This window comes from Canis aureus, chromosome 3, assembly GCF_053574225.1.
Source record: "Canis aureus isolate CA01 chromosome 3, VMU_Caureus_v.1.0, whole genome shotgun sequence".
Lineage (NCBI taxonomy): Eukaryota > Metazoa > Chordata > Mammalia > Carnivora > Canidae > Canis > Canis aureus.
The window spans coordinates 88,129,962-88,152,939 of NC_135613.1; the positions used below are offsets into that span (position 1 = coordinate 88,129,962).

Sequence of the window (22,978 nt, forward strand, 5' to 3'; positions counted from 1 at the left end):
ATTAAGGTAGTAACCAGATTAATAGAATAAAATCAAAGAACCACATGATCATCTCAATTGATGCGGTAAAAGCATTTGACAAGATTTAGCACCCTTCATAACAAAAGCACAATAAGTTAGGAGTAGAAGAAACATCCTCAACATGGTAAAAAAAAAATACCAAAAAAACAGCAAACCATATATATATAGAAGTCACTCTCACACACACACACACACACACACATATGTGAAAAACCCATAGCTAATGTCATAAGTAATGGTGAAAGACTGGATTTCCCCTCAGATCAGGAACAAGACAAGGATACCTACATTCATCATTTCTATTCTACATAATTTTGGAATTTCTAGCCAGAGTGGTTAGACAACAGAAAGAAGTAGAAGGTATCCATATTGGAAAAGAAGAAGTAAAACAATATTGGAAAGAAAGAAGTAAAATTATCTCTATTCATAATGTGATCTTATTCGTAGGAAACCTTAAAGATTACTCCAAAAACAAAAGAAGAAAAAAAAAGGAAGGGATAAAGGATAAAGGGATAAACGGAGTAGCCTAGAGCTAATAACAAGGCAGACAAAACAAAAAAACCCTGCAACATATAAAAAGTAATTTTCATTTCTACACATTAACAGTGAACATACAGAAAAGGAAATTATGAAAACAATCCTATTTATAATAGCAACAAAAATAAAATATTTAGGAATAAATTTAATCCAGGAAGTGAAAGACTCATACCCTGAAAACTGCAAAACGTTGTTGAAATTAAAGAAGATACAAATAAGTGGAGTAAATTCTGGGTTTATGGATTAGAAAACAAAATTGTTAACACTACCCAAAGGAATCTACATTTCCATGTAGTCTCTTTCAAAATCTCAAAGTTGTTCTTTTCTGAAATATAAAAAACCATCTTGAAATTTATATGGAATCTCAAGGGACCCAAAATTGCTGAAGTCATCTAGAAAAAGAACAAAATTGGAAGACTCACATTTCCTGTTTGCAAAACATACTATGAAGCTACAGTAATTAAAACAGTGCGGTGCTGGCCTAGCGGAGGCATGTGAGCCAGTGGAGCAGGATAGAGAGCCCTGAAATAAACTCTCGCATGCAGGATGAACTAATCTTCAGCAAGGGTGCTAAGACTGTTGAATGGGGAAGAATAGTCTTTTCAAAAAATAGTGCTGGGAAAACTAAATATGCACATTCTAAATAATGAATTTGGGCCCTTACCTTACATGAAAATAAAATAGATGAAAGGCTATTAAATATAAGATCTAAAACTAAAATTCTTTGAAGAAAACAATGGGGAAAATCTTCATGACATTGGATTTGGCATGCTGTGGATAGGACACCAAAAGCACAGGCAGCAGAAGAAAAAATATATTGGACTCCATCAAAATTAAAAACTTTTGTGAACTGGGGCACCTGTGTGGCTCAGCGGTTGAGCGTCTGCCCTTATCTCTGGGCGTGACCCCGGGTCCTGGGATCGAGTCCCACGTCGGGCTCCCTGCATGGAGCCTGCTTCTCCTTCTGCCTGTGTCTCTGCCTCTGTGTGTCTCTCATGAATAAGTAATATCTTAAAAACTTCTGTGAATCAAAGGACACTATAAAAGAGTAAAACAGAATGGGAGAAAATATTTGCAAAACATATATATATATATATATATATATATATATATATATATATATATATATATATAAAGGATTGAGATCCAGAATAAAGAACCCCTACAACTCAACAATGAAAAAACAACCTACTTAAAAAAAAAAGGCAAAGGATTTAAATAAACATTTCTCCAAAGAGGATCTACAAATGACCAATAAGAACATGAGTAGATGGGCAACATCTTCCAGTTTAGGAAAATGCAAATCAAAATAACAGTGAGATACTACTTCACACTCATCAGGATGGCTATTATTAAAAGTAAAAAACAAAACCTGGAAAATTAGAAATTTTGGTGATGATGTGGAGAAGTTAGAACCCTCATGGGCATTGCTGATGGGGTCATAAAATGGTGTAGCGCAGCAGTAAAGTTTAGCAGTTCCTCAGTCACACATAGAATTACCATATGGTCCAGGAATTAAACTCTTAAATACGTACACAAAAGAGTTGAAAGCCAGGACTCTGATGCCTGTACTCCGTGGTTCATAGCAGCATTATTCACAGTAGCCAAAAGGTAGAAACACCCCATCTGTTGATGAATGATGGACGGGTAAGCAAGAGGCGGTAAATACGCGCTAGGATTCCGCTTGCATGCGGCACCTAGAATAGGCGAATTCATAGAGCCAGCACCTGGGGTTTGCAGGAAATGGGGAGTCGCTCTTTAATTGGTATACAGTTTATGTTAGGATGATGAACAACTTGTGGAAATGGATAGTGGCAGTTGTTGCACAACATCTGGAATATCCTTAATGCCACCAAATTATATGGAAGTGGTTAAAGTGGTGAATTTTGTGTTATGTATATTTTACCAGAATAAAATAAAAAAATAGTAATGATAAGAATGTGGAAAAACTGGACCACTCCTGTATATTATACGTAGAAAAGAAAGGGTATAAGGGGAGGAGCACCCTGTCTTCACATTCAGCTTCGATGTCTTGTTGAGATGAAAATACCACATTCAGTAAAGAGAAAATCTTTATGTCACCCTGACTCTCATTTTCTCAACCTACTAACCTTCAGTTGGGTCGGGAGAGCAGACACTCCCCACTGCTGAGGTATTCAGAACAGCTCCACAGTGGCAACAACCCAGCTATCTTAACGAGTGAGTGGTTAAACTGGTACGTCCATGCCTAGCACTACTATGCAGCAATGGGAAGAAATGAACTGTCCTCACACCTCAGTTGGGTGAATCCAAAGGGCATTATGCTGAATGAAAGTCAATCTCAAAAGGTCACCTATGGTGTATTTCCATTTATATGTATTATTTATATGTCTCTAAGTGACAAACTTGTGGAGATAGATCAGTGGTTGGTAGGGGTAACAGATGGTGAGGGGGTAGATGTGACTGTAAGGGGTCATGTGAGGAGATCTTCGTGATGATGGAACAGCTAGGTGCCTTTTTTAAAATAGTTCTGTGGGGATCCCTGGGTGGCGCAGCGGTTTGGAGCCTGCCTTTGGCCCAGGGCACGATCCTGGAGACCCAGGATCGAGTCCCACATCGGGCTCCCGGTGCATGGAGCCTGCTTCTCCCTCTGCCTGTGTCTCTGCCCCTCTCTCTCTCTCTCTCTCTCTCTGTGTGTGACTATCATAAATAAATAAAAAATTAAAATAAAATAAAATAAAATAGTTCTGTGTATTAATTGTGGTAATTACAGGAATCTTCCCATGCAATAAAACGACATAGAACCATACACCTCTTTTCTACACGTCAGTTTTCCAGTTTTGATAATTGTGCTATAATTCTGTACGATAGGACCAATGGAGGAAATTGGGTGAAAGATTTACTGAAAAATTTTAAAAAGATTTTGAGAGAAAGATGGGGCAGAGCAGAGGGAGAGGGACAAGCAGACTCCACAGTGAGCACAAGCCCAACATGGGGCTTGATCCCAGGACCCTGAGATCATGACATGAGCCAACATCAAGAGCTGGATGCTTAACAGACTGAGCCATGAGGGCACCCCAGATTTTCTGAATTTTAATGACCACATACTGAAACCATAATATGCTTTGGACGTACCACAACTGTCCTAGAGGGGAGTCTTAAATTTGGTTAGGAGGTTTTGAATAGAAACAGACAACTGCACATATCTTAGATCCCTTCCAAGTCCAAGATGTAATAATATATTCTTAAGCAGGATGAAGAAAAGAGTGACCACACTATAGCTCTGTGAGAAAACTGAATTCAATTAAGTGATTTTTTGGAAAGCTCAAGGAAATCAGTACAGAACTCAAAAAATGTACCTTGATTTATTCAGGAAACACTTTCCAGGTACCTACTAAAAGCCATTCAGTGTTAGAGTTGAAGAGGTAAAGATGAGTAAACCGAATAATACTTGTTTTTTTATACTAGAATGTAAGCTCCATGAGAACATGAATTTTTACTTGTTTTATTCATGTATCATCTGTAATGTTTAGGCCGGTATCAGGTATATAACAGATGCTACGTAAAAATTGATGAATGAATGGCTTCTCCTAAAAAGCTTAGTCTGATAACCAAGATCGATACGAAATAGGGACAAGAGCATGTGAAAGATGCTATCATAGATCCGCCCCCCCTTTTCTCCTTCCTAAAACACCTTTGTTCTGTATTAAGTAGTGTAATCTCTTTGTGAGTTTTGGTAGCACGGGGGTTGTGTGTGCACAATTAAACTTTAGCAGCCACCACTTCGGGGCTGGCTTCCGGCCCCCATTTCCCAACTGGTTACATTGGGATGGTACTCCAGCTGAGCTGCTTCTGGTGATGCCTCTAAGAGTTAGGCTTGTGCTAGTCCTCATAGCGCTTTCTTTTATGCAAGGTGCTGGACAACATGGGGCTAATAGTGCCTGCCCCCACTCCCCATCCCCCTCCCACAGTTGAAAATCCGATAACTTTTGACTCCCCCAAAACTTAACCTGCTGTTGACTGGAAGCCTCACCTCTGACAAATAGTTGATAGCCTCATATTTTTAAAAATTTATTTATTAATGAGAGATAGAGAGAGAGAGAGAGAGAGAGGGGCAGAGACACAGGCAGAGGGAGAAGCAGGCTCCATGCAGGGAGCCCGATGTGGGACTTGATCCGGGGTCTCCAGGATCACTCCCTGGGCCGAAGGCAGGCGCTAAACCGCTGAGCCACCCGGGCTGCCCGACAACCTTGTATTCTATATGCTACCTATACTATATGCTGTATTCTTATAAAGTAAGCTGGAGGAAAGAAAATGTTAAAATAAGAGAGTATATTTACAGCACTGTATGGGTATTTATTTTAAAACATCCTCCAGGAGGGGCCAGGACGGGGGCGGGGGGGTTGTTGGCGGCGGGCCTGGCCCCAGGGTGGTGCTACTCCATGGCCTGGTGGTCTCTGACGCAGCCTGGGGGTGGAGGACAGCTGACCCACCTGCCACATAGTGCTGGCTGTAACCATCAGCAGCTTTGGGGGCAGGTCAGCGCTGGGCCAGGAGGGACCCAGGGCAGCCTGGAGCCCGGCCCACAGGGGACCCTCTGGATGTGTTCTTCTGCTACAGGTCTTCCTCTACCCACAAGCCCTGGGTGCTCAACTGGACCACCCTGTTGGCACATGAGCAACCTGCAGCCCTGTCTGGTTCTAGGGCTCCCAGGGCTGCGGCCCCCATGGGCCTCCCCTCCCTGGGTTCTCAGAGGGCAGCAAGTGTGACTTCTGCACCACTGGCCATTGATTATGCTGTGGGGGGGGGGGTGGGCAGCTAGAAGTGAATACCCTGTGGCCTTTGCCATCAGCCTTAATCCACCTGTAAGTGGACCTGTGCAGCTCAAACCGTGCTGTTCAAGGGTCATCTGTATTTTAAAATGGGATCTGGGCTAGTGGCAGTAGGTAAATGAGGCGGCGGCAAAAATTTGTAAGTTTAAGACTTGTTTAATAATAATAATAATACAGTTATTTAAGAATAGAAGGAGGACTCTGAGGGAGGACTCTCAGCATGGGACCCCGTCTGACCTGGGTCCTGCTGTGGGGAGTCCTCACCTGGGCTAGAGCTCCACTTGCTTGAGTGGTCCTCTGTTGTTCAATCTCATTGGGACATCCTGTCTCCCAGGATGGGCGCAGGCAGCTGCCTGTGCAACTTACCCAGGGAGTTGGGTCGGAGGGGGTCTGGCCAAGCCTTCGTTGAGGCGTATAGAGCCTTCGCCTCTTTGCTGCAGAGTAGAGGGATTGAAGGGGGATTATTTCCATTGTCTGGAGCTGTGTCGCCTTATCTTCTTTGAGGTTATAGGAAGCACACTGGCTTAGTTCACACCAGAGGTTTGTTGTAAAGAATGTGTGTCAGTTGGCCTTCATGAAAATTCAACAGTGTCACAGACACTAGAGTGACTTCAGCCTTCACCTCTTTGTCCTCCAGTGCACTCGTTACCAACTCTAGTGTTCCCACCATTTTTGATAAGTGAGCTCATCTGCCCTTCCTCTCTGTTTCTGTGGTGACAGAACTCTCCAGTGCATTCTTAATTTCTCTTAACATCATGTCTATTAAAGAAAAGGGTCAGATAGCGTTCTCTGGTTGTTTATTATCCAGTTGCGTGAAGCTCTTGTGAGTTACCTCAAAGGCGCCTTCAGTGGACTCTGGGTTGGAAGCTGGTTCCTGGTCATGGGCCTTGGGAACCAGAGTTTCATGGTCTCATCATTGAAATTCCAGTGATCACACTGAAAGAGCGGTCTGTGGTCATTTCCTTAGAACCTGTGTGGCCTTGGTGGATCTTCAAAGCATCGGTTATTACTCCTTACCGGTGGGTCCCTGGGAGCTTTCAGATTGAAGAAGTTGAAGGTGCTGCACATACATGGGATGTGTTTCTGATTCTCAAAAGGAGTGGCCCACAGTTAATCAAAACAAAATAAAATGATCTTTCCTTGTCCTGGTTCTACAACCTTTTGTAGAAGTCAGTGTTATAAAAATGAGTAGCAACTCAGGTGTATGTATTATACTTGTGATTTTTCCTCCCTTTTAGTAGATTTCTATGGCTTTTGCTATAATTAATGAGGTCTTACTAAATAAGAAAGAAAGGATCAAAATGTATACTTGGAAGGTACACATGTAACCAAACCGAATAAGATTTAAAAAGGAGAAGGAACAGTTAGTTGTGACCCGCACCCCACCTAATACACAAGGAGGTGGAGCACGCGTCTCCTCCTGTTGCTGTAGCTGGGATAGTGAGCTGAGATCCAGAGACCCTCACGAGGGTTGTGTAGGAAGCCTTTGGGGAATGCGTATTTTCCCAGAGGCCAGGTAGCTGAAGCATGACATTTTGGGGGGGAGGGGGGTCGGTGTACCTACTTGATCTTCTGCAAAAAAAAAAAAAAAAAAGATACTTGAGACCACGATAAACTGGTTTTAATGTTTGTTGAAAGACATGGGGAGTCAGATGCTAGTTTTAAGAGGGATTGCCATGCGATTAGCATATCCTGATTTCATCAATACCTGTTTTAACTTAGCTTCATGAAAATTGTTATTTTTCTCATTTTACCAAAAACTAGTGAAAACTTAAAAATTTTTTTTTAAATTTATTTTAGAGGGAGAGTGTGAATGAGGTGGGGAGGAGCAGAGAGAGGGACACAAGCTGACTCCCCATTGAGTGGGGAGCCCCACAGGGGACTCAATTCCAGGACTCCCAGATCATGACCTGAGCTGAAATCAAGAGTTGAGCGCTTAACCACCTGAGCCACGCGGGTGCCCCTAGTGAAAGCTTCCTGATGGGTGGGCCTCACTGGGTCACATGGTTACGGGGCAGCAGAGATGCAGGAGGCAGGAATGACAAGAAGGCTCTCGTGGGTCTGGATGAAAGATGTTGACAGGATTTTTTTTTTTTAAATTTTTATTTATTCATGATAGTCACACACACAGAGAGAGAGAGGGGCAGAGACACAGGCAGAGGGAGAAGCAGGCTCCATGCACCGGGAGCCCGACGTGGGATTCGATCCCGGGTCTCCAGGATCACGCCCTGGGCCAAAGGCAGGCGCCAAACCGCTGCGCCACCCAGGGATCCCTGTTGACAGGATTAATAACGACTGAGCAAGAAGGAAATTCTTAGAGGAAGAGTCTTTAAAGCTCCAGGGCAGTTATGTTCTGGAACTACATTCTCAGAACGCTTCTGGTTGGTTCATCCTGGTGAGGTCAGGTCAACAGAGAGCAGTCAGCTTGCTGTATCTAAGAGACCTGGCTTTGTTATAAAACACCAATCTCTGTGGTTCGTGGCTGTCGTCTACGTAGAAGGGGGGGGGAGGGTTCTCTGCTGTTTTCGAGTTGCCTTGTCTCTGATGTGACCTTATTCTTTCCCTTCAGGTTGCTTGACCGGGGCCGTGAATCTCAAGTCCAGCAACCGGACCCCAGTGGTCCAGGAGTTTGAAAGTGAGTGCAGGGGAGCCTCCCAGGGGAATAGGCACCACCTAACGGGCACCGGCAGCCTCGCAGCCAACTCCGCCCGCGCCTGCCGCCCTACAGGGCCACACAGATGTTCAGGGGTGGCTGGCTCCTCGGCCTTGCGTGCGGTGTGCCATGTGCCGTGTGTGGCGCAGCGTGCCTCCGCGGGCCGGCAGGGAAGTGTGCTGGTTCTGCACCCGCCAGTACCCAGCGCCTGCCTGGCTTTGTAGGCACAGAGCAGCTTGCTTACACACAAGCGTGTGTGAGGGGCAAGCATGTGCTCTGATTAGTAAAAGTCCTCGCTTAATTGTCTTTGTTATTTTTCTGGCTAAAATTCATCTTTTCTTAAAGTCACTTGGAGCCTGGAGGTGGATTTTTTTTTTTTTTTTTTAGGAGATGGATTTTTTGACCCACATGCAAGACTACCTAAAATGAGCCATAGCTGCAGGGTCCAGGTACACAAGTGATCATAAAATTGTTTCACAGTCTCTGAGAGTTCTTTTTTTTTCTCATTAGGTGTGGAACTATCCTGTATCATTACGGATTCACAGACGACTGACCCCAGGATTGAATGGAAGAAAATTCAAGATGACCAAACCACATATGTGTTTTTTGACAACAGAATTCAGGGTATGATCCTCTAATCCACCCCTTAGTCCACAAGGGCCAGGCATACACCTGTAGCTCAAGATGGTCCTCCGAGTGGTGCTGCATCTGTAGCCAGGATTGTTGTTTGGTCTGGTTCAGTTTGTTTCACTTCTGGAAAAGTCCAACATGGGCAAGTAATGAGTAGTACCCTGCCCCTCCCTGCCCCCGTCATCCAGCTTCAACAGGCATCACCTCTTTAGCTGTGGTTTGAATCTGTCTGTAGCCCACCCTGTTGAGGTATCACGGTGAACATTTTCCTAGGCCATCCTCTTACCGTGTGCTCCATGACATTTGTGATACCAGCTGCATGAGTCAATCCAAAGGATCATGAGGAACAGCATGGAGACAGGTGTTTGCTGAGCACTTACTGTGTGCCAAGCTTCCCACATTGAGAAAGCATTTGCTAGAACAGAGGTCATCATAGAGTGTCTCTGATCCCATGAAGTAGGGCAGGGCAGGTGGTGGGAAAGGCTTCCCGGGAGTGACATCTCGGCTGAGCTAGGAAGCCGGTTAACCAGGCCAGATGCTGAGGGGTGGGGTGGAGGAAGGTCGTGGGCCAGAAAGAAGGCTGTGTGTAGGGATGTGGAAGCAACAGGCAGCTGGGCTTAGGGAAATTGCACGCTCTCCATGACAGCTGGGACTAAGGAGGGGAGACGGGAGGACTCCACACGCCGGGCGGGTATGCCAGGGCAGGCAAGAAGCACTGAATGCCCGGCAAGAATGGACCGGATCTTGAGGGTCCACAAGATTTTTTTAGAGGGAAGGGAGACGATTTCATTTACACTTTAGAAAGACTGACGTGGCTACTTTGTGGAGGACACTGGGGATGGGGAAAACCCAGGAGTTCAGCAGGAGTGCGAATTCAGAATTTTTTTGCAGAAGCCAGAAGGGAGTTGCTGATGGCAGGAGGTGAGGTCGAGGCAGCATCGAGAGAGATGGGGAGGGGTTGCTAGGAGCAGGTGTGGCACGGAGGGAGAGGGAGAAGCTATCGATGGCGGGCAGCGGGACCTGGCCTTCCCTCTGCCAGGACACCGGGGCCCCACAGCTCCTAGGGTGGCCTTGGAGTCCGCAGAGAGGGTGATACCTGGAGCTTCAGAGGAGAGGGCAGAAGTAGTGGAAACAGCCTGATTCTGCAGTCTTACTGCCCAGCATCATCAGAAGTTACAGGCTCTTAAAATCATTTTTCAGGGGGCCCCTGAGGGGCTCAGTGGGTTAAGCGTCTGCCTTCGGCTCAGGTCATGATCCCAGGGTCCTGGGACTGAGCCCCACGTCGGGCTCCCTGCTCGGTGGGCGTCTGCTTCTCCCTCTCCCTCTGCTCCTCCTCCTGCTCGAGCTCTCTCACATGTACGTCTTCTCACTCTCTCACTCAAAAAAAAAAAAAAGCCTCTTTTGAAAATCGTGTGTTTTCCTCACCAGTATCTCGTCCACCTCTTAATTTTGGAGAGATGGAAATGTTTTTCTCAGGCAACAAGTCCATATTCTGTGACAACTGAGGCTGCTGCTGATAAAGCCTGTGGTCATCCGAGAAAACTAGGTGGGAATCTTCTTAAAGAACTTCCTGAAAAAAAAAAAAAAAGAACTTCCTGTTTCTGGGAATCCAATACCTTACTCTTAGCCGGAAGGATGGGGAAGGTGTTTACACACAAAATATGAAGGCTGCAGGAAAATTCGAATCTTGCTGGACCTCTTCTCTTGCCTCAAGTCACAACTGTGCCAAAAGCGTCCTGATAGATTTTTGTAAACTTTCTCATTGAAGCAGGAGTCACATGCAGTATTACATTAGGTTCAGGCACACCCCGCAGAGATGACACAGATCCGCACGTCACTTGTTGCTCACTGTGAGATGTGGAGTCACCATACAGCATTATTACAGTATCATTGACTTTATTTCCTCTATTGTACTTTTTATCTGTGACTTATTTTGTAGTTGCATGTTTGTTTCTCTTAATTCCTCTTCACCTATTTCACCCTTCTGCCCACGCTGTCCCCTCTGGCATCCACCAGTTTGTTCTCTGTATTTATTAATCTCTTTTTTGTTATGTTTTGTATTTTAGATTGCACATAAAAGGGAAATCCCATGACACTTGCTTTCTTTGTCTGATCTCATTCACTGAGCATATACTCTCTAGGCCCATCTATGTTGTCACAGATGGCAAGATCTCATTCTTTTTTTATGATTGTGTAATATTGTCAATAACACATATATGTATTTCCTCACCTACCATATCTTTGATAGATTATTTACTGTTACCTGGTAGAAATTCTAATCCTCCCCTAATGGCTACTGGATAACAAACCTTCGTATTAGAAAATGCCTTTGGAAATGTTTATCTTTCATCTTAAGCATTTTTGTTTTTATTGTATTATGGTAATAATCCTTCTTGTTCTTGCCACCAGTAGCAGGTTCAGTAATAATAATTTTCTATTTTGTGTGTCATTTTTTTTTCCTACCTCCTTCCCTTGTCATTTTTTAGGTTCTTCATGCTTCTTTGAGTTACCATCTTTTTATACTTTAAAAGTTTTAAGGGGCAGCCTGGGTGGCTCAGCCGTTAAGCGCTGCCTTTGGCCCCGGGTGTGATCCTGGGGTCCCGTAATCAAGTCCCACGTTGGGCTCCCTGCAGGAGCCTGCTTCTCTCTCTCTCTCTGTGTGTCTCTCATGAATAAATAAATAAAATATTAAAATTTATTTTTTTAAATGAGATGTAATTCATATACCATAAAGTTCATATTTTTAAGTGTATACTTCAGTAGCTGTTAGTATAGTCAACAGAGATGTGCAACCATCACTGCTTTCAAATTACAAAACATTTCCATCAACCCCAAAAGAAACTGCTAGTCTTTAGCAGTTACTCCGCTTCCCCTTTATCTCCACCTCCTGGCAACCACCGATCTACTTGGTCTCTCTGGATTTGCCTATTCTGGACACCTCATAGATGGAATCATGCAATGGGTGGTCCTTTGTGACTGACTTCTTTAACTTAGCATGTTATTTTCAAGGTTCATCCACTGTACAGCATGTGTCAGTACTTCATTCCTTTTTATATGGATGAAGAATATTTCATTGTAGGTATTTCATTCACTTTTTTTTTTAAGATTTTATTTATTCATGAGAGAGAGAGAGAGACAGGCAGAGGGAGAAGCAGGCTCCATGCAGAGAGCCTGATGTGGGACTTGATCCTGGGACCCCGGGGTCACGACCTGAGCCAAAGGCAGATGCTCAAACCCTGAGTCACCCAGGCATTGTTTTATTTTCTTTGGAGAAATGTCTACTCAATCTTTGTCATTTTTAAATAGGTTATTTGTCTATTTATTGTTGAGTTGCAAATTCTTTATATATTCTGGATACTAGTCCTTTGTCGGGTCCATGATCTGCAGATACTTTCTCCCATTTAGTGGATTGTCTTTTCAAACTTGCATGTCCTTTGAAGCATGAGACTTTTAAAATTTTTTATGAAAGTCCACTGAAGGCCAACACACCTTTTTTTTAAAAGTTTGTGATTTTGGTGCCATTTCTAAGAAATCATTGCCTCATCCAAGGTCATGATGATTTATGTCTGTTTTTAACTAAGAGTCATACTGTTAACTTTTTTTAAAGATTCCATTTATTTATTTGAGAGAGAGCATGTAAGAGAAAGCATGAGCAGAGGGGAGGGCCAGAGTGACAGGGAGAAGCAAACTCCATGCTGAGCAGGGACCCTGGAACACGACCTGAGTGGAAGGCAGATGCTTAACTGACTGAGCCACCCAGGCATCCCCAGATGTTAGCTCTTGTAGGAAGGTCTTTGTTGTATGTGGTGTGAAGTAGGAGTCCAGCCTCATTCTTTTGCATGTGGAGATCCAGTTATCCCAGCACCATTTATGAATATTGGTTGTTTTTTAATGTAGCTTGATTTTTTTTCTCTTTTAATGGGAAATCCTGGCTGGGAATGCTGAGAAGAAAATGAGGTCCCTGCTTTAACAACAGAGACCCATGTAACGAGTCCTCTTACACGCCAGGCACAGCGCCCTCAGCTCCCCTCTCTTGGACAGGAGCGGACCCAGAAGCTGGTGTGCCGTCTACTCATTGAGGCGTTAAGAAGCAGCGCTAGCCCCGGAAGCCGCCTTCTTCAGATGGCAAAGATGTTTTTAAACACTGTTTTTGTGTCTGTATCCTCTTTTCTGTAGGAGATTTGGCAGGTCGTGCAGAACTATTGGGGAAGACCTCCCTCAGGATCTGGAACGTGACCCGGACAGATTCAGCCCTTTATCGCTGTGAGGTGGTTGCTCGAAACGACCGCAAAGAAATTGATGAGATTGTCATTGAGTTAACTGTACAAGGTAGGAACTCACATGAAGTTAACACACTCCCCCTCTCAGGCCTCATGAGTCTGTCCATAAAAAAGATTGGAAGGGGAAATATAAATAAGAATTAAAATAAAAGATCAGCTCTTACTCGTTCCCTCTAGAGCTACATCCCTCGGGGCATCACGGGACTTAGGCAATGGGCGGTTGTGGGCGCTGAAACAGCCTGAGCTGGGGTGCAAGGTGAGAAGGTAAGGGGAGCTCCAGCTACTCCCCTCACCAGTTGTAGAAGGCACTCCTCAGGGGGGTGGAGGCGTCAGAAACGTGCTGTGGGGTTATCTGTGGGGGGGTGAGCTGGGGGCAGATGCGGAGGCAGATCTGAGCCTGTGGTTGTGACATGGGGATGGCAGTGGGGCATCGCCTGGCTGGCTCTCCTGGTTTTGGAACAGATTAATTGTGGGCTTTGAGAAGAATCCTTCTACGTCACTGACTTGACACCCCAACCCGTATTCCTCCCACAGTGAAGCCAGTATCTCCTGTGTGCAGAGTCCCGAAGGCTGTCCCTGTGGGCAAGACGGCCACGCTGCACTGCCAGGAGAGCGAGGGCTACCCCCGGCCCCACTACAGCTGGTACCGCAATGATGTGCCGCTGCCCACAGATTCCAGAGCCAATCCCAGATTTCGAAACTCCTCTTTTCTTTTAAACTCTGAAACAGGCACTCTGGTAAGATCTCTTCTCAGAGGTGAGGCTAGAAACATCTTTGTTGGGGAAGGGGTACCTCGTGTGGAAAGAGCACTGATTAAGAGACACAATGAGCTTTGTAAGACAGGAGCCAAAACCCCATACTGTTGGAGAGTCTGGGAAAAATGAACCTCTCCTCCTCTTTATAAGCAAATAAGCGCTCAGGGAATAAATAGAGGAAAGGAAACTTGTAGAATAAAGGGGATTGTGGAGGTGTATGAAATCAATGTAATGGGTTGGTGACGTCAGGGTCCTGATGTGAATAACCACCTAGAGAAATCAAGAGACCGGGCAGTTGGGTTCCATCTGAAGAAGTCCTTATGTTTTAGAGATGCCTGCTGGAGAATTTATGGGGAAAACGTGTCTAGAATGGTCTTCAAAGTAACCCTGTGGAGGGAAGCCAGTGAGGGGAGAGGTGAAGTAAGATGGGTCGTGTGTGGAGGACAGGCTGCCCCCTCCGCAGCCTCTCCCTGGGCTCCACTGCAGCCAGGCCTCCCGATCTGTGGTGTATCTAACCGCACTCGTGGCGAGCCGGTTTGGATGGCATCCTCTGTACTGGTATCGTCCAGGCGTTGCTGAGGGATAATCCTCTACCAGAGCCCCTTTCCCTGAAGCAAGGCAAAACTCAGCCTGCATCCTGGATGTTGCCAGGCCTCGAGATCTCCAAACCCTGAGCAGATCTCACTCTTCAGGAGCTCCTGGGCGAGACTGTTGGGAAAGGAATCGGGGGAGAGCCGGGACGGTGACTAGGAAGCTGAACACGAACCCAGACAACTGAGCAGACCTCTTGCTCCGTTCTGGACTTAGCCCGTTGGTCAGGCTCTTCCCTTCAGCCCAGGGGGTCCACCCCGTTGCTTGGACTCATGACTGTCATTTCCGAAACAGGTTTTCAGTGCTGTTCACAAGGAGGACTCTGGGCAGTATTACTGCATCGCTTCCAATGACGCAGGCTCGGCCAGATGTGAGGAGCAGCAGATGGAAGTCTGTGAGTTACTTCGTGAAGATATTTCATCTGCAGACTGTCAAGTGGATAGAACGTTTTTTTTTTTTTTTTTTTTATTTATGATAGTCACACAGAGAGAGAGAGAGAGAGAGGCAGAGACACAGGCAGAGGGAGAAGCAGGCTCCATGCACCAGGAGCCCGATGTGGGATTCGATCCCGGGTCTCCAGGATCGCGCCCTGGGCCAAAGGCAGGCGCCAAACCGCTGCGCCACCCAGGGATCCCGAACGTTTTTAATTTAATATTAGACCATCAGTTTAGACAAGTGGTCAGCTTTCTTCTGGAGATGACTGGAGTCCCCAAAACCCACTCGGGTACATTGAAAGGACAGATGAGAAAAGTCTGAGTAACAGCTAAATGACTAATAAGTGGGTACTTGCAATATGTTTATCTCCTCAAAATAGACTTTCTGGAGTCTTCTGATGTTGGGAACATAGTTACTCATATCACTTTTAACTGAATTTAATAAACTCCATTTTGGGGTGCCTGAGTGACTCAGTCAGTTAACGGTTTGACTCCGGCCTTGATCTCAGGGGAGTGTGAGCCCCATGTTGGGCTCACGCAGCATGTGGCACCTGCTTAAATAAACTCCAATTTTTTGATAATTGATAGACTTATCAAGACATAACCTATATAAGGTCTCCAGAAATTTATTTAGTTGACCGTCATTTTGTGGTCAGCTGACACCCAGTTACCCTGTTCTGTGAGGACACCGTCTCTGGGGTCCTGGTTCTACAGGGGAGGTTGGAAGGCAGGATGGGGTGGATGGGGCATGTCACCATCATCACCACCTGGGGCACCCCTTCCTCCTTCCTGCGCATAACTGACCCCAGAGCAGTGTTTTCCAAGCTTGCCAGATTGTGAGAAGTGTTGGATTGCAAGGCACCACCCCAGGCGCTGGACTCTGTCCCCAGGGGCGGTCTGGGAACTTCTGCGTGTTAAACTGTTTCCAGGGGATTCTTGACATCTGTCAGATGCAGGAAACTGCTCCAGGGCAGGAGGAAGACTCTTGGGCTTTGCTGCACACCCACCGAATCTCTAGTGAGAGTGCTTGGGGCCGGACAGTGTAAAGTCAGAGTTTCAGTGTTTAATTGCACACTCACATTCGAAACCACCGTAGTAAGAGAAGTTCGTTGCTTAGGCGGATATATTGCTGCCTGTTTTCCACCGCATTATCCTCTCGTGAAGGCAACAGCCCCAGTGCCCCACACTGATGGGGACTGAGTACCTTTGCCAAGTATGTGGAAATGGGAGGAGGGCGTCAAGGGGTTTCCTCCACGGGGCGTGTAGATAGGAGGCCAGGCAGCTGGTAGTGAAAGGTCACGTTCCCACCTCAGATTTTTACTTTTCAGTCCTGTGCGAAACTAGTTCTTTTCCCCCAGATAACGCACAGCAGAGGGAATCCCTGGAAATTAGGGATTTTTTTTCTTGGGGATTCCTGGCTCCTAATGGTCTTCATAAAATAGAACCATTTCCTCCATTAATAATATTTTCAGGGATTAGCCGGAGGACCATAAGCCTTCTATATGTGGCTAAGCCCCTCTTAATACAGGATTAAGTGTAACAGCATTTGCGCTGTGGTGGTCCCAGTACTTTTTACAAGTGAGGGCAGGGATCCAGGGTCCTGTATGTTCTGGGCTGGAAAGACTGAAGTGGTGTTACTGCAGCCTGGGTGGGGGGGGGGGGCGGGGGCGCATGAGGGTGGAGCGGGGAGGAGGGAAGAGCAGGAAGGAGGGAGGCCTGGTGGGATCGGTGGCTGTGGTAAGACCGGATGGCATGTTCCTCCCCTCTCTCAACCCCTCTTCCCCCAGATGACCTGAACGTTGGCGGCATCGTTGGTGGGATCCTGGTGGTCCTTGCCGTCCTGGCCCTGATAACAGTGGGCATCTGCTGCGCATACAGACGGGGTTACTTTGTCAATAATAAACAGAATGGCGAAAGGTGAGCCTGTCCTCTGTGCTGGGTGACGAAGCCCAGTGTACACGGGCGTCCCGCGAAGTCATAGTCATTGAAGCCCTTTCTCCTCCTTTTTCAGTTACAAGAGTCCAGGGAAGCCAGATGGCGTGAACTATATCAGGACAGATGAGGAGGTAAGGAGAGAAATGAGGCAACAGAGCAGACGTCATTTAGGAAACCTAGAGATCGAGGTCTTTCCAGCAGAGCAGGTGACGGCTGTCCTTGGACAGTTTGTCCACACTTCTGGCGTTCGGTGCGCAGGTTCTCGTAGGTGTCCCTCTTGAAGAATGGTTTCATTTGATCTATTTTGCTCTAAGTTTTTTTTTTAGGGAAATGGCTCAGGCCCGACGTCCACGCTCCCTCTCCCCTCCCCCTCGGGGCCCTGGGCTGCCAGAGGGTGGGCGGCCGGCCGTGTCTAACCTGTGCTGCCATTGCAGGGCGACTTCAGACACAAGTCATCATTTGTCATCTGACTGTGACGGTGTGGCTGGGGGAGCACATGCAAATACCTCTACCAGAACCTCCTGGCAAGAGCGGCCTGGGAGCCAAGTGCACCCGGACAGAGCTAGACACTTGCGCAAAAGCTTTTTGTTTTGGCCAAAGTTGACCGCTACTCCTTTCTTACTTTTTTAACAAGCCACATGAATAAAAAAATTTTCCTCAAGATGGGCACGGTCATCACAAGGAAAAAACTGCATTTCCCGGAGGCTGACTCCCCGTCTGTTTCTGGCCTGGCTCTTACCTGCGTGTTCGGGTGATTGGGAAGCTCTCGCTCACAGGCTGGGCTGCGTACCGCAGGCCTGTGAAGCCAGTTTGCCACTCACCTCCATCAGCCAGGGGGAGTCCGTATGTGGGACGACAGCCACGGGGCGCCGGCGCGGCAGGGCTGGGAGCACCACCCCCCGCGACACCCTCCAACGGCAGTTTAACCCAGTGAATCCAGAACAGAGGCATTTGATGTGATGATCTTGTTTTACAGCGGCCCACGCGCAGCACTGCACTGATCCTTGAAGGTTTTGTTGATCAGTATTCTAGCGTCCATCTTGGAAAATCTCTCTGCATCAGGATGTTATAAAAGCAGCCCAACTGGGAAGGTAGATTGCTTGTTGGAAGAAGGGATCTTCTCACCTGTAGGAACCCTGTTTGTCCTGGGTGGGGCGAGGCAATGTTTCAGTATTTACAGAAAACCATCTTCGGTGAAATCTGAAATGGTACTGAAATAACGTTCTGCTTTTCTATGGGTGTTAATTTTATAAAATTTTACATTCTAAATTTTTGCTAAAGATGTATTTTGGTTATTGAAAAGGAAATTTCTATTTAAACTGTAAATATGTTGTCATACAGTGTTTAATAACCTATTTTTTTAAAAAATTTCAACGTAAGGTAGTAATTTCCAAGCTACTAGTGTTAAATTGGAAAACACCAGTAATTAAAAAGTATCTTAACCCCCCAAATCCTCTTGAGGCTTACTGGAACATTCCTTTTTCCCACATAAGCTTCAGCATTTTTCATAGGAGAACTTAGTCTATACACCAGACCAGTGTTACTTAGAAAACCTTTAAAACAATTCCAGTTGAATAATGTCAAGATCTGTTTGGATTTCTGTGAAAGAAACGGAAGGAGCTTCAGGTTGGCTTTGACCGGCCTCTTCTTAGAACACTCAAACTGCCCGTGCTCCGAGGGTGCCCAGAAGTGCTCGCATTGAGGAGCCGCGTCACCAGGTCCCCGACCCCCGAGCCCCACGCCTGCCGTCAGTGCTGGCTGCTAACTCTGAAGGCCGGCCGGCCTGTGCGCTGCACCCTTACTGGCCTGAGAGTGGCCGTGCGCGCGTCAGCTTTATGGTGTTGGCTAAGGCGGGCGCTCCAGCAAGGGCGGTGTCCTCCCTGTCTCCTCCCGGCGTCCTCGGGACAGAGCTGTGGTTGTGGATGGTTCATGAGACGAAGCAGCCACCGCTGTTTTCCTCTTACTCGTGTAGCTCAGAAGACCGTCCGGGGCCAAAGGCAGTGCTGAAAACCACAACCGTGTTTTTTAAGAGAATGAATTCCCCGGTTCTCTTTGCCACGAAGCAAGCACGGGAGGCACCGCAGGTTGCGTCTCACCTCACGATAAACCGTGCCGTGCTGGTGGTGAGGCCAGGCCCCGGAAGCGTCAGGCAGTGCAGCCAGAGCAGGCAGAGTGCCCGATGGCGAGGAAAGCGAAACGCCTCAATCAAAGGCCGTGTTCTGATTTTTAAAGTCCTTACCTCCCCAAGACACTGCTGCTCACTGGGGGGACTCAGCAGCCTCCCTCAGAAGCCTTTGCTCTTCAAGAGCAGATGTTCTTCGCCTCAGATACGTTGATGACGTGCAGCGGTCTGAAGCAGCAGCTTCTCCGCGCCTCAGGCTCCACTGTGTGCTTCAAGGATTGGTTTTATGTAGAAGGATGTCATCCTCTTGGGATTCAACTTCCAGTGTCTTTATTTTTTATACTTCAAGGTTTTTGTTTTGTTTTTAATTGAATACTTGAGACTGATGTTGACTTTTCTTCTTTTAAGTTCTGTGAATACTCTTGCCACAGGGTGTTTGGCAGCAGTGGGCAACTCTTCATAACTGCTTAATGGGACTCCTGTCCTTTTGCAGTGGTGTCTCGACTGCTTACACTTGAGACTGTCCCTCTGTGTTCACCCCTCTTGGTAGGAAGGGATAGTGTCCCTGTTCTCTAGTTGTTGGGGAGCAACCCTGGCTGCCATCCCGGTAGGACAGCCTTACCGCCTCCCTTACGACCTAACCCCTCCTATCCTAGTGCTGTGGGAACAGGGTCTACGGAGAGAAGGGGGTACGGAGTCTGGGAAGTAGTTGCCTAAAAGTAGACAGAAAAGGAACGAACATTCGTGTGTTTCTAAGATGTGAATGTGACTGAAGACTCGAAGCCTCCACAAGGCTCTTGTGGCCTCTGGTGTGGCTGTGGCTGTACATAGACGTTGCAGACTTGTACTAACACACCTATAAGTTGGTATTTGTTAAACCTCATTTATAAAAGCTTTTAAAAAAAAATCAACTTTGCCTCTTTACTTCTCTTCCTTATGTGCTCCATGTTGGGTCTGCCTTTTTCCTAGCATTTTGTTAGGCAAGTGCGCCTAAAATGGCACCAGCCCAGGTGTGGAGAGAGACTGCCGTCAGTTACCTCCCACTTGTCTGGAGATACGGGTCTATGCTCAAGAGCAGCTCCATGACGCTCTGCCAACAGCAGGTCCACGCGCGTCACCGTTCACATACGGAGAACTACGGGATAGAGCAGTGCCAGTCCACCCTCAGATCCCACTGCCGTACTTCCGCTAGACATCCACGCAGTGACCCTGTACTTCGCTCTGTAGTACTGGGACTCAACGGGGAACTGACTGGACTTTTCCTGGCCACCCTTGGACAGAACACGCATGCACGTGTGTTCAGGTCGCCAAAGCCATCCCCCGTGGTGGGAGCAGGCTGTCCAGCACCAGCGCATGGCCCCTGAAGGTGGGCTGGCAGGAGCAGGCCCGCATTTCCCTGAGGAGGACGTGTGCTGCTGCTGGGGGCAGACGGCTCCTGTCCGGGGCCAGAGGTGGAGGGACAGATGAGCTGAATCTTAACAACAGTCATTTTGTTTTTCCCCCTAAAAGGAAAGTTGGGTTTAAAAACAAAATTTTTTTTTTTTTTAAAGCAACAGACATATCTTTCTAACAGTTCGTGAGGCTGGGAGTGTTTTATCATTCTTAAACACTTAATGTAAATTAAAATGACTACCAGTAAAAGCCCTGTTCTAAAAATAGAAATAGTCTTTTGAGTACCAGAAGGGTGTATTTATGCTTAACCTTTATTATTCCATTTTAGAAAGCTGTACACTTTAAAAACTTCCGATTTATAAATAAGAATAAAAAATAATTACAATCAAAACCCCATCATCAGGTACAGGAAGCTAAATACTGGGGGGAATTCCGACCAAAGAGCAGAGGCCTGATGTATACGAAAGCAAGCCGATCTGCTACGTTCCTTAAAGACCTGACTATGGTTTGTCAGGATGAACCCGACTACCTTCAAATGCAGTAAAGTTAGGATATTAAATAACTAAGGCATTTCTCTATTATTTTACATTTTCTTTCTTTTTCCCACACGTTGCATGAACAGAAATGTAGAAGCTTGGCCAGCCACACAGGTGCACGCTTAGAGTTCTGGGGTCGTAAGAAGAACCTGTTACCTCGCAGTCAACGCCTCCCTCTCCCTGGGGGTGAGGGAGACCACGCGTCCTCGGAACTCTTGCCTCCCGGATGCCCAGATGCCCCGGAACGCAGTCTCAGTTGGCGGTTTTCAGGGGGATCTTGCGGAGTGACCTCCTGCTGGGGGCTGGGTTATCTTTATTTCTGGGGGACTTCACGTTCCACTGCTGAGGCTGGGGAGGCCTGGGGAAAGGAAAGGAAGGACACAATCCTTCTGGAACTAAAGATAAAACCCTGACAAAAACATTTACCTCAAAAGGAACTCTTGGTAAACTTACGGTTTATCAGGAAGCGATAAACATAAAATGTCATTTCCTTGACACTGGGCCTCAATTTTCTCTGAAAGGGAGTCAGACACAAATTCAGATTTCCCAGAACTCAAAAGGTGGCTAATTAGCATCTGACAGGAAGGGAACTTGCCTTTGACTGAGGGCGTCTGCGGCGTGCCTATGTAGCTGACTCCTGCTCCGAATGTCACGTCATTGATGGATCCTGGGCAAATACGGGGAAAACACTGTCAAAGAAAAGGAAAAGCCAGCAGGGGACAGGCCTGTAAGCAGTCCCCTGGGCAAGGCCAGTCACGGAGGGTCCAGTTTACTCAGTCACTTGCCCCGATCCCCACGCATCGGCAGATCCTGACCAGAGGTCCTCTCAGACCTCAACTTGACCTTTGTACGGGGCTCGAGGTTGGACCCTGCCCTCCTGGACCTCAATCCCCCGCGTGGCTGCCTGGCTCCCTTCTCCCAGGACCCTCGCTGGCTCTGGCCCCGTGGCTCTGCGTCTCTCCTGGCTCTCGGTACCTCCAGCGGGCTAGTGACCCCCTACTCCGCCCAGCTCCCACCTGTCCCGAGTCCTCACTTGCGCTCCTCCGCAAGTTCCTTCTGAATGTCTGTCCTGTCGCTGGGATGCCCAGCCCAGACCGTGAGGCACACGAGGGGCCGCTTCACACCTCGTTGGAACTGTGGATGTTCACCTTCGTCCTGGCTCCTCCTCCCGTTGCCCCTCCCCCTCTCGCCCTGCCTTAGCTCCGTGGCCGCCCCACCCTCACCCCAGGGCCTCCCCTTCTTCCGGTTCGCCCCCAGGAGGCCCGGAGCAGAGTGGAGGCAGAGACGGGAATCAGACTTGAACTCTGGCTCGGGGGCTTCCGAGCGGCGGGAATGACTCCAGAAACCTCATCTCCAAGATGGGTTCACGTGTGCCCGCCTCAGGGGACTTGTAGGGACTGACATTCTGTTTGGTTCTTAACGCAGCGCTCAGCACAGAGGGGCTGCGTAAAGGTTACAGCTGTGAGGACTTAGCAGCTGTGCTCCCTCCGTCACCGGAGCTTACAGATGCGGGAGGCGTAGGGTCCTGGCGGCTCAGGGTCCCTGGTGCCCCCTGCCCCCAGGAGGCCCCAGCCGCCTGCTTGAGCACACGCTGCAGGCCACCGCCACAGGTCTGACTGTCGCTGCTCCTCCTGGCTCCTGCCCGTGCAGGCGCCTCCCTCACCGACGGCCATGCCTGTCCTGAGACCTGGGCAGTGACACGTCTCCCAGGACTGACTCCCTGTGTCCCATCCTTTCTGCAGGAGCTACCACCATGTCAGCGCAGAGTGCGGGCTCAGCAGCTGGCTGCCTGCTGCCCCGTCAGAGGGCCCGGGATGTACACTTCCGCCCCACCCCGTGGCCTTCGTAGCAGCACCTTTGTAGCAGTACCTACGCACTCTCTCTAGTCTGTTCTGATGCCCACCAGTGCAGTGCCGGCTGAGTGCCTGTGAACTACCTGCGCTGTGCTGAGGGAGACCCGTACCTGCCCCGCGCTGCCCCTCGAACCGCAGTGTGCTCACTCCGCTCCTGGGGGCCTCCCTGGGCTGCAGTCCTAGCTCCCCTTCCAAACGTGCATATTTTCTTTCCAGTTTGGAAGCCTGGGCACATCCAGGTAATTGGTCTCCAGCCTTGCAGAGGCAGCTATGCAGCGACTCTCAGGTCCCGCGTGCTCTGTGAACGCTTAGAACCGAGGGCAGGAGTGTTTCTGGTGCCCGAGTGACAGCACTAAGAGGGAGCAGCTGAACGCTGCACGGGTTCTCAGGGACGACGCAGCCCTGGGCATCACTCACTTCCATCAGCC

At 47.7% G+C, this 22,978-nt stretch overlaps 2 protein-coding genes across 3 annotated transcripts in view; one reads left to right on the top strand and one right to left on the bottom strand.

Annotated features, from left to right (window-relative positions):
* Nucleotides 1-19,680, top strand: part of JAM3 (junctional adhesion molecule 3) — an 83,297-nt gene extending 63,617 nt beyond the window's left edge. Inside the window, exons 2-9 of the mRNA XM_077894239.1 lie at nucleotides 7,939-8,004; nucleotides 8,533-8,646; nucleotides 12,829-12,981; nucleotides 13,467-13,669; nucleotides 14,573-14,672; nucleotides 16,500-16,629; nucleotides 16,724-16,778; nucleotides 17,082-19,680. Coding sequence (XP_077750365.1) covers nucleotides 7,939-8,004; nucleotides 8,533-8,646; nucleotides 12,829-12,981; nucleotides 13,467-13,669; nucleotides 14,573-14,672; nucleotides 16,500-16,629; nucleotides 16,724-16,778; nucleotides 17,082-17,117 — 857 coding nt within the window. The 3' untranslated portion in view covers nucleotides 17,118-19,680. The remainder of the gene's footprint in view (nucleotides 1-7,938; nucleotides 8,005-8,532; nucleotides 8,647-12,828; nucleotides 12,982-13,466; nucleotides 13,670-14,572; nucleotides 14,673-16,499; nucleotides 16,630-16,723; nucleotides 16,779-17,081) is intronic.
* A 774-nt stretch (nucleotides 19,681-20,454) lies between these two features.
* NCAPD3 (non-SMC condensin II complex subunit D3) overlaps nucleotides 20,455-22,978 on the bottom strand; it is a 60,019-nt gene continuing 57,495 nt past the window's right edge. The window contains exons 33-35 of one of the 2 annotated variants that reach the window (XM_077894230.1): nucleotides 21,293-21,364; nucleotides 21,151-21,211; nucleotides 20,455-21,055 (exon numbers count right to left, since the gene is read on the bottom strand). In XM_077894230.1, coding sequence (XP_077750356.1) covers nucleotides 20,950-21,055; nucleotides 21,151-21,211; nucleotides 21,293-21,364 — 239 coding nt within the window. In that variant the 3' untranslated portion in view covers nucleotides 20,455-20,949. Of the gene's footprint in view, nucleotides 21,056-21,150; nucleotides 21,212-21,292; nucleotides 21,387-22,978 lie in introns of those variants that run through there. The other variant, XM_077894231.1, reaches the window with a different exon arrangement.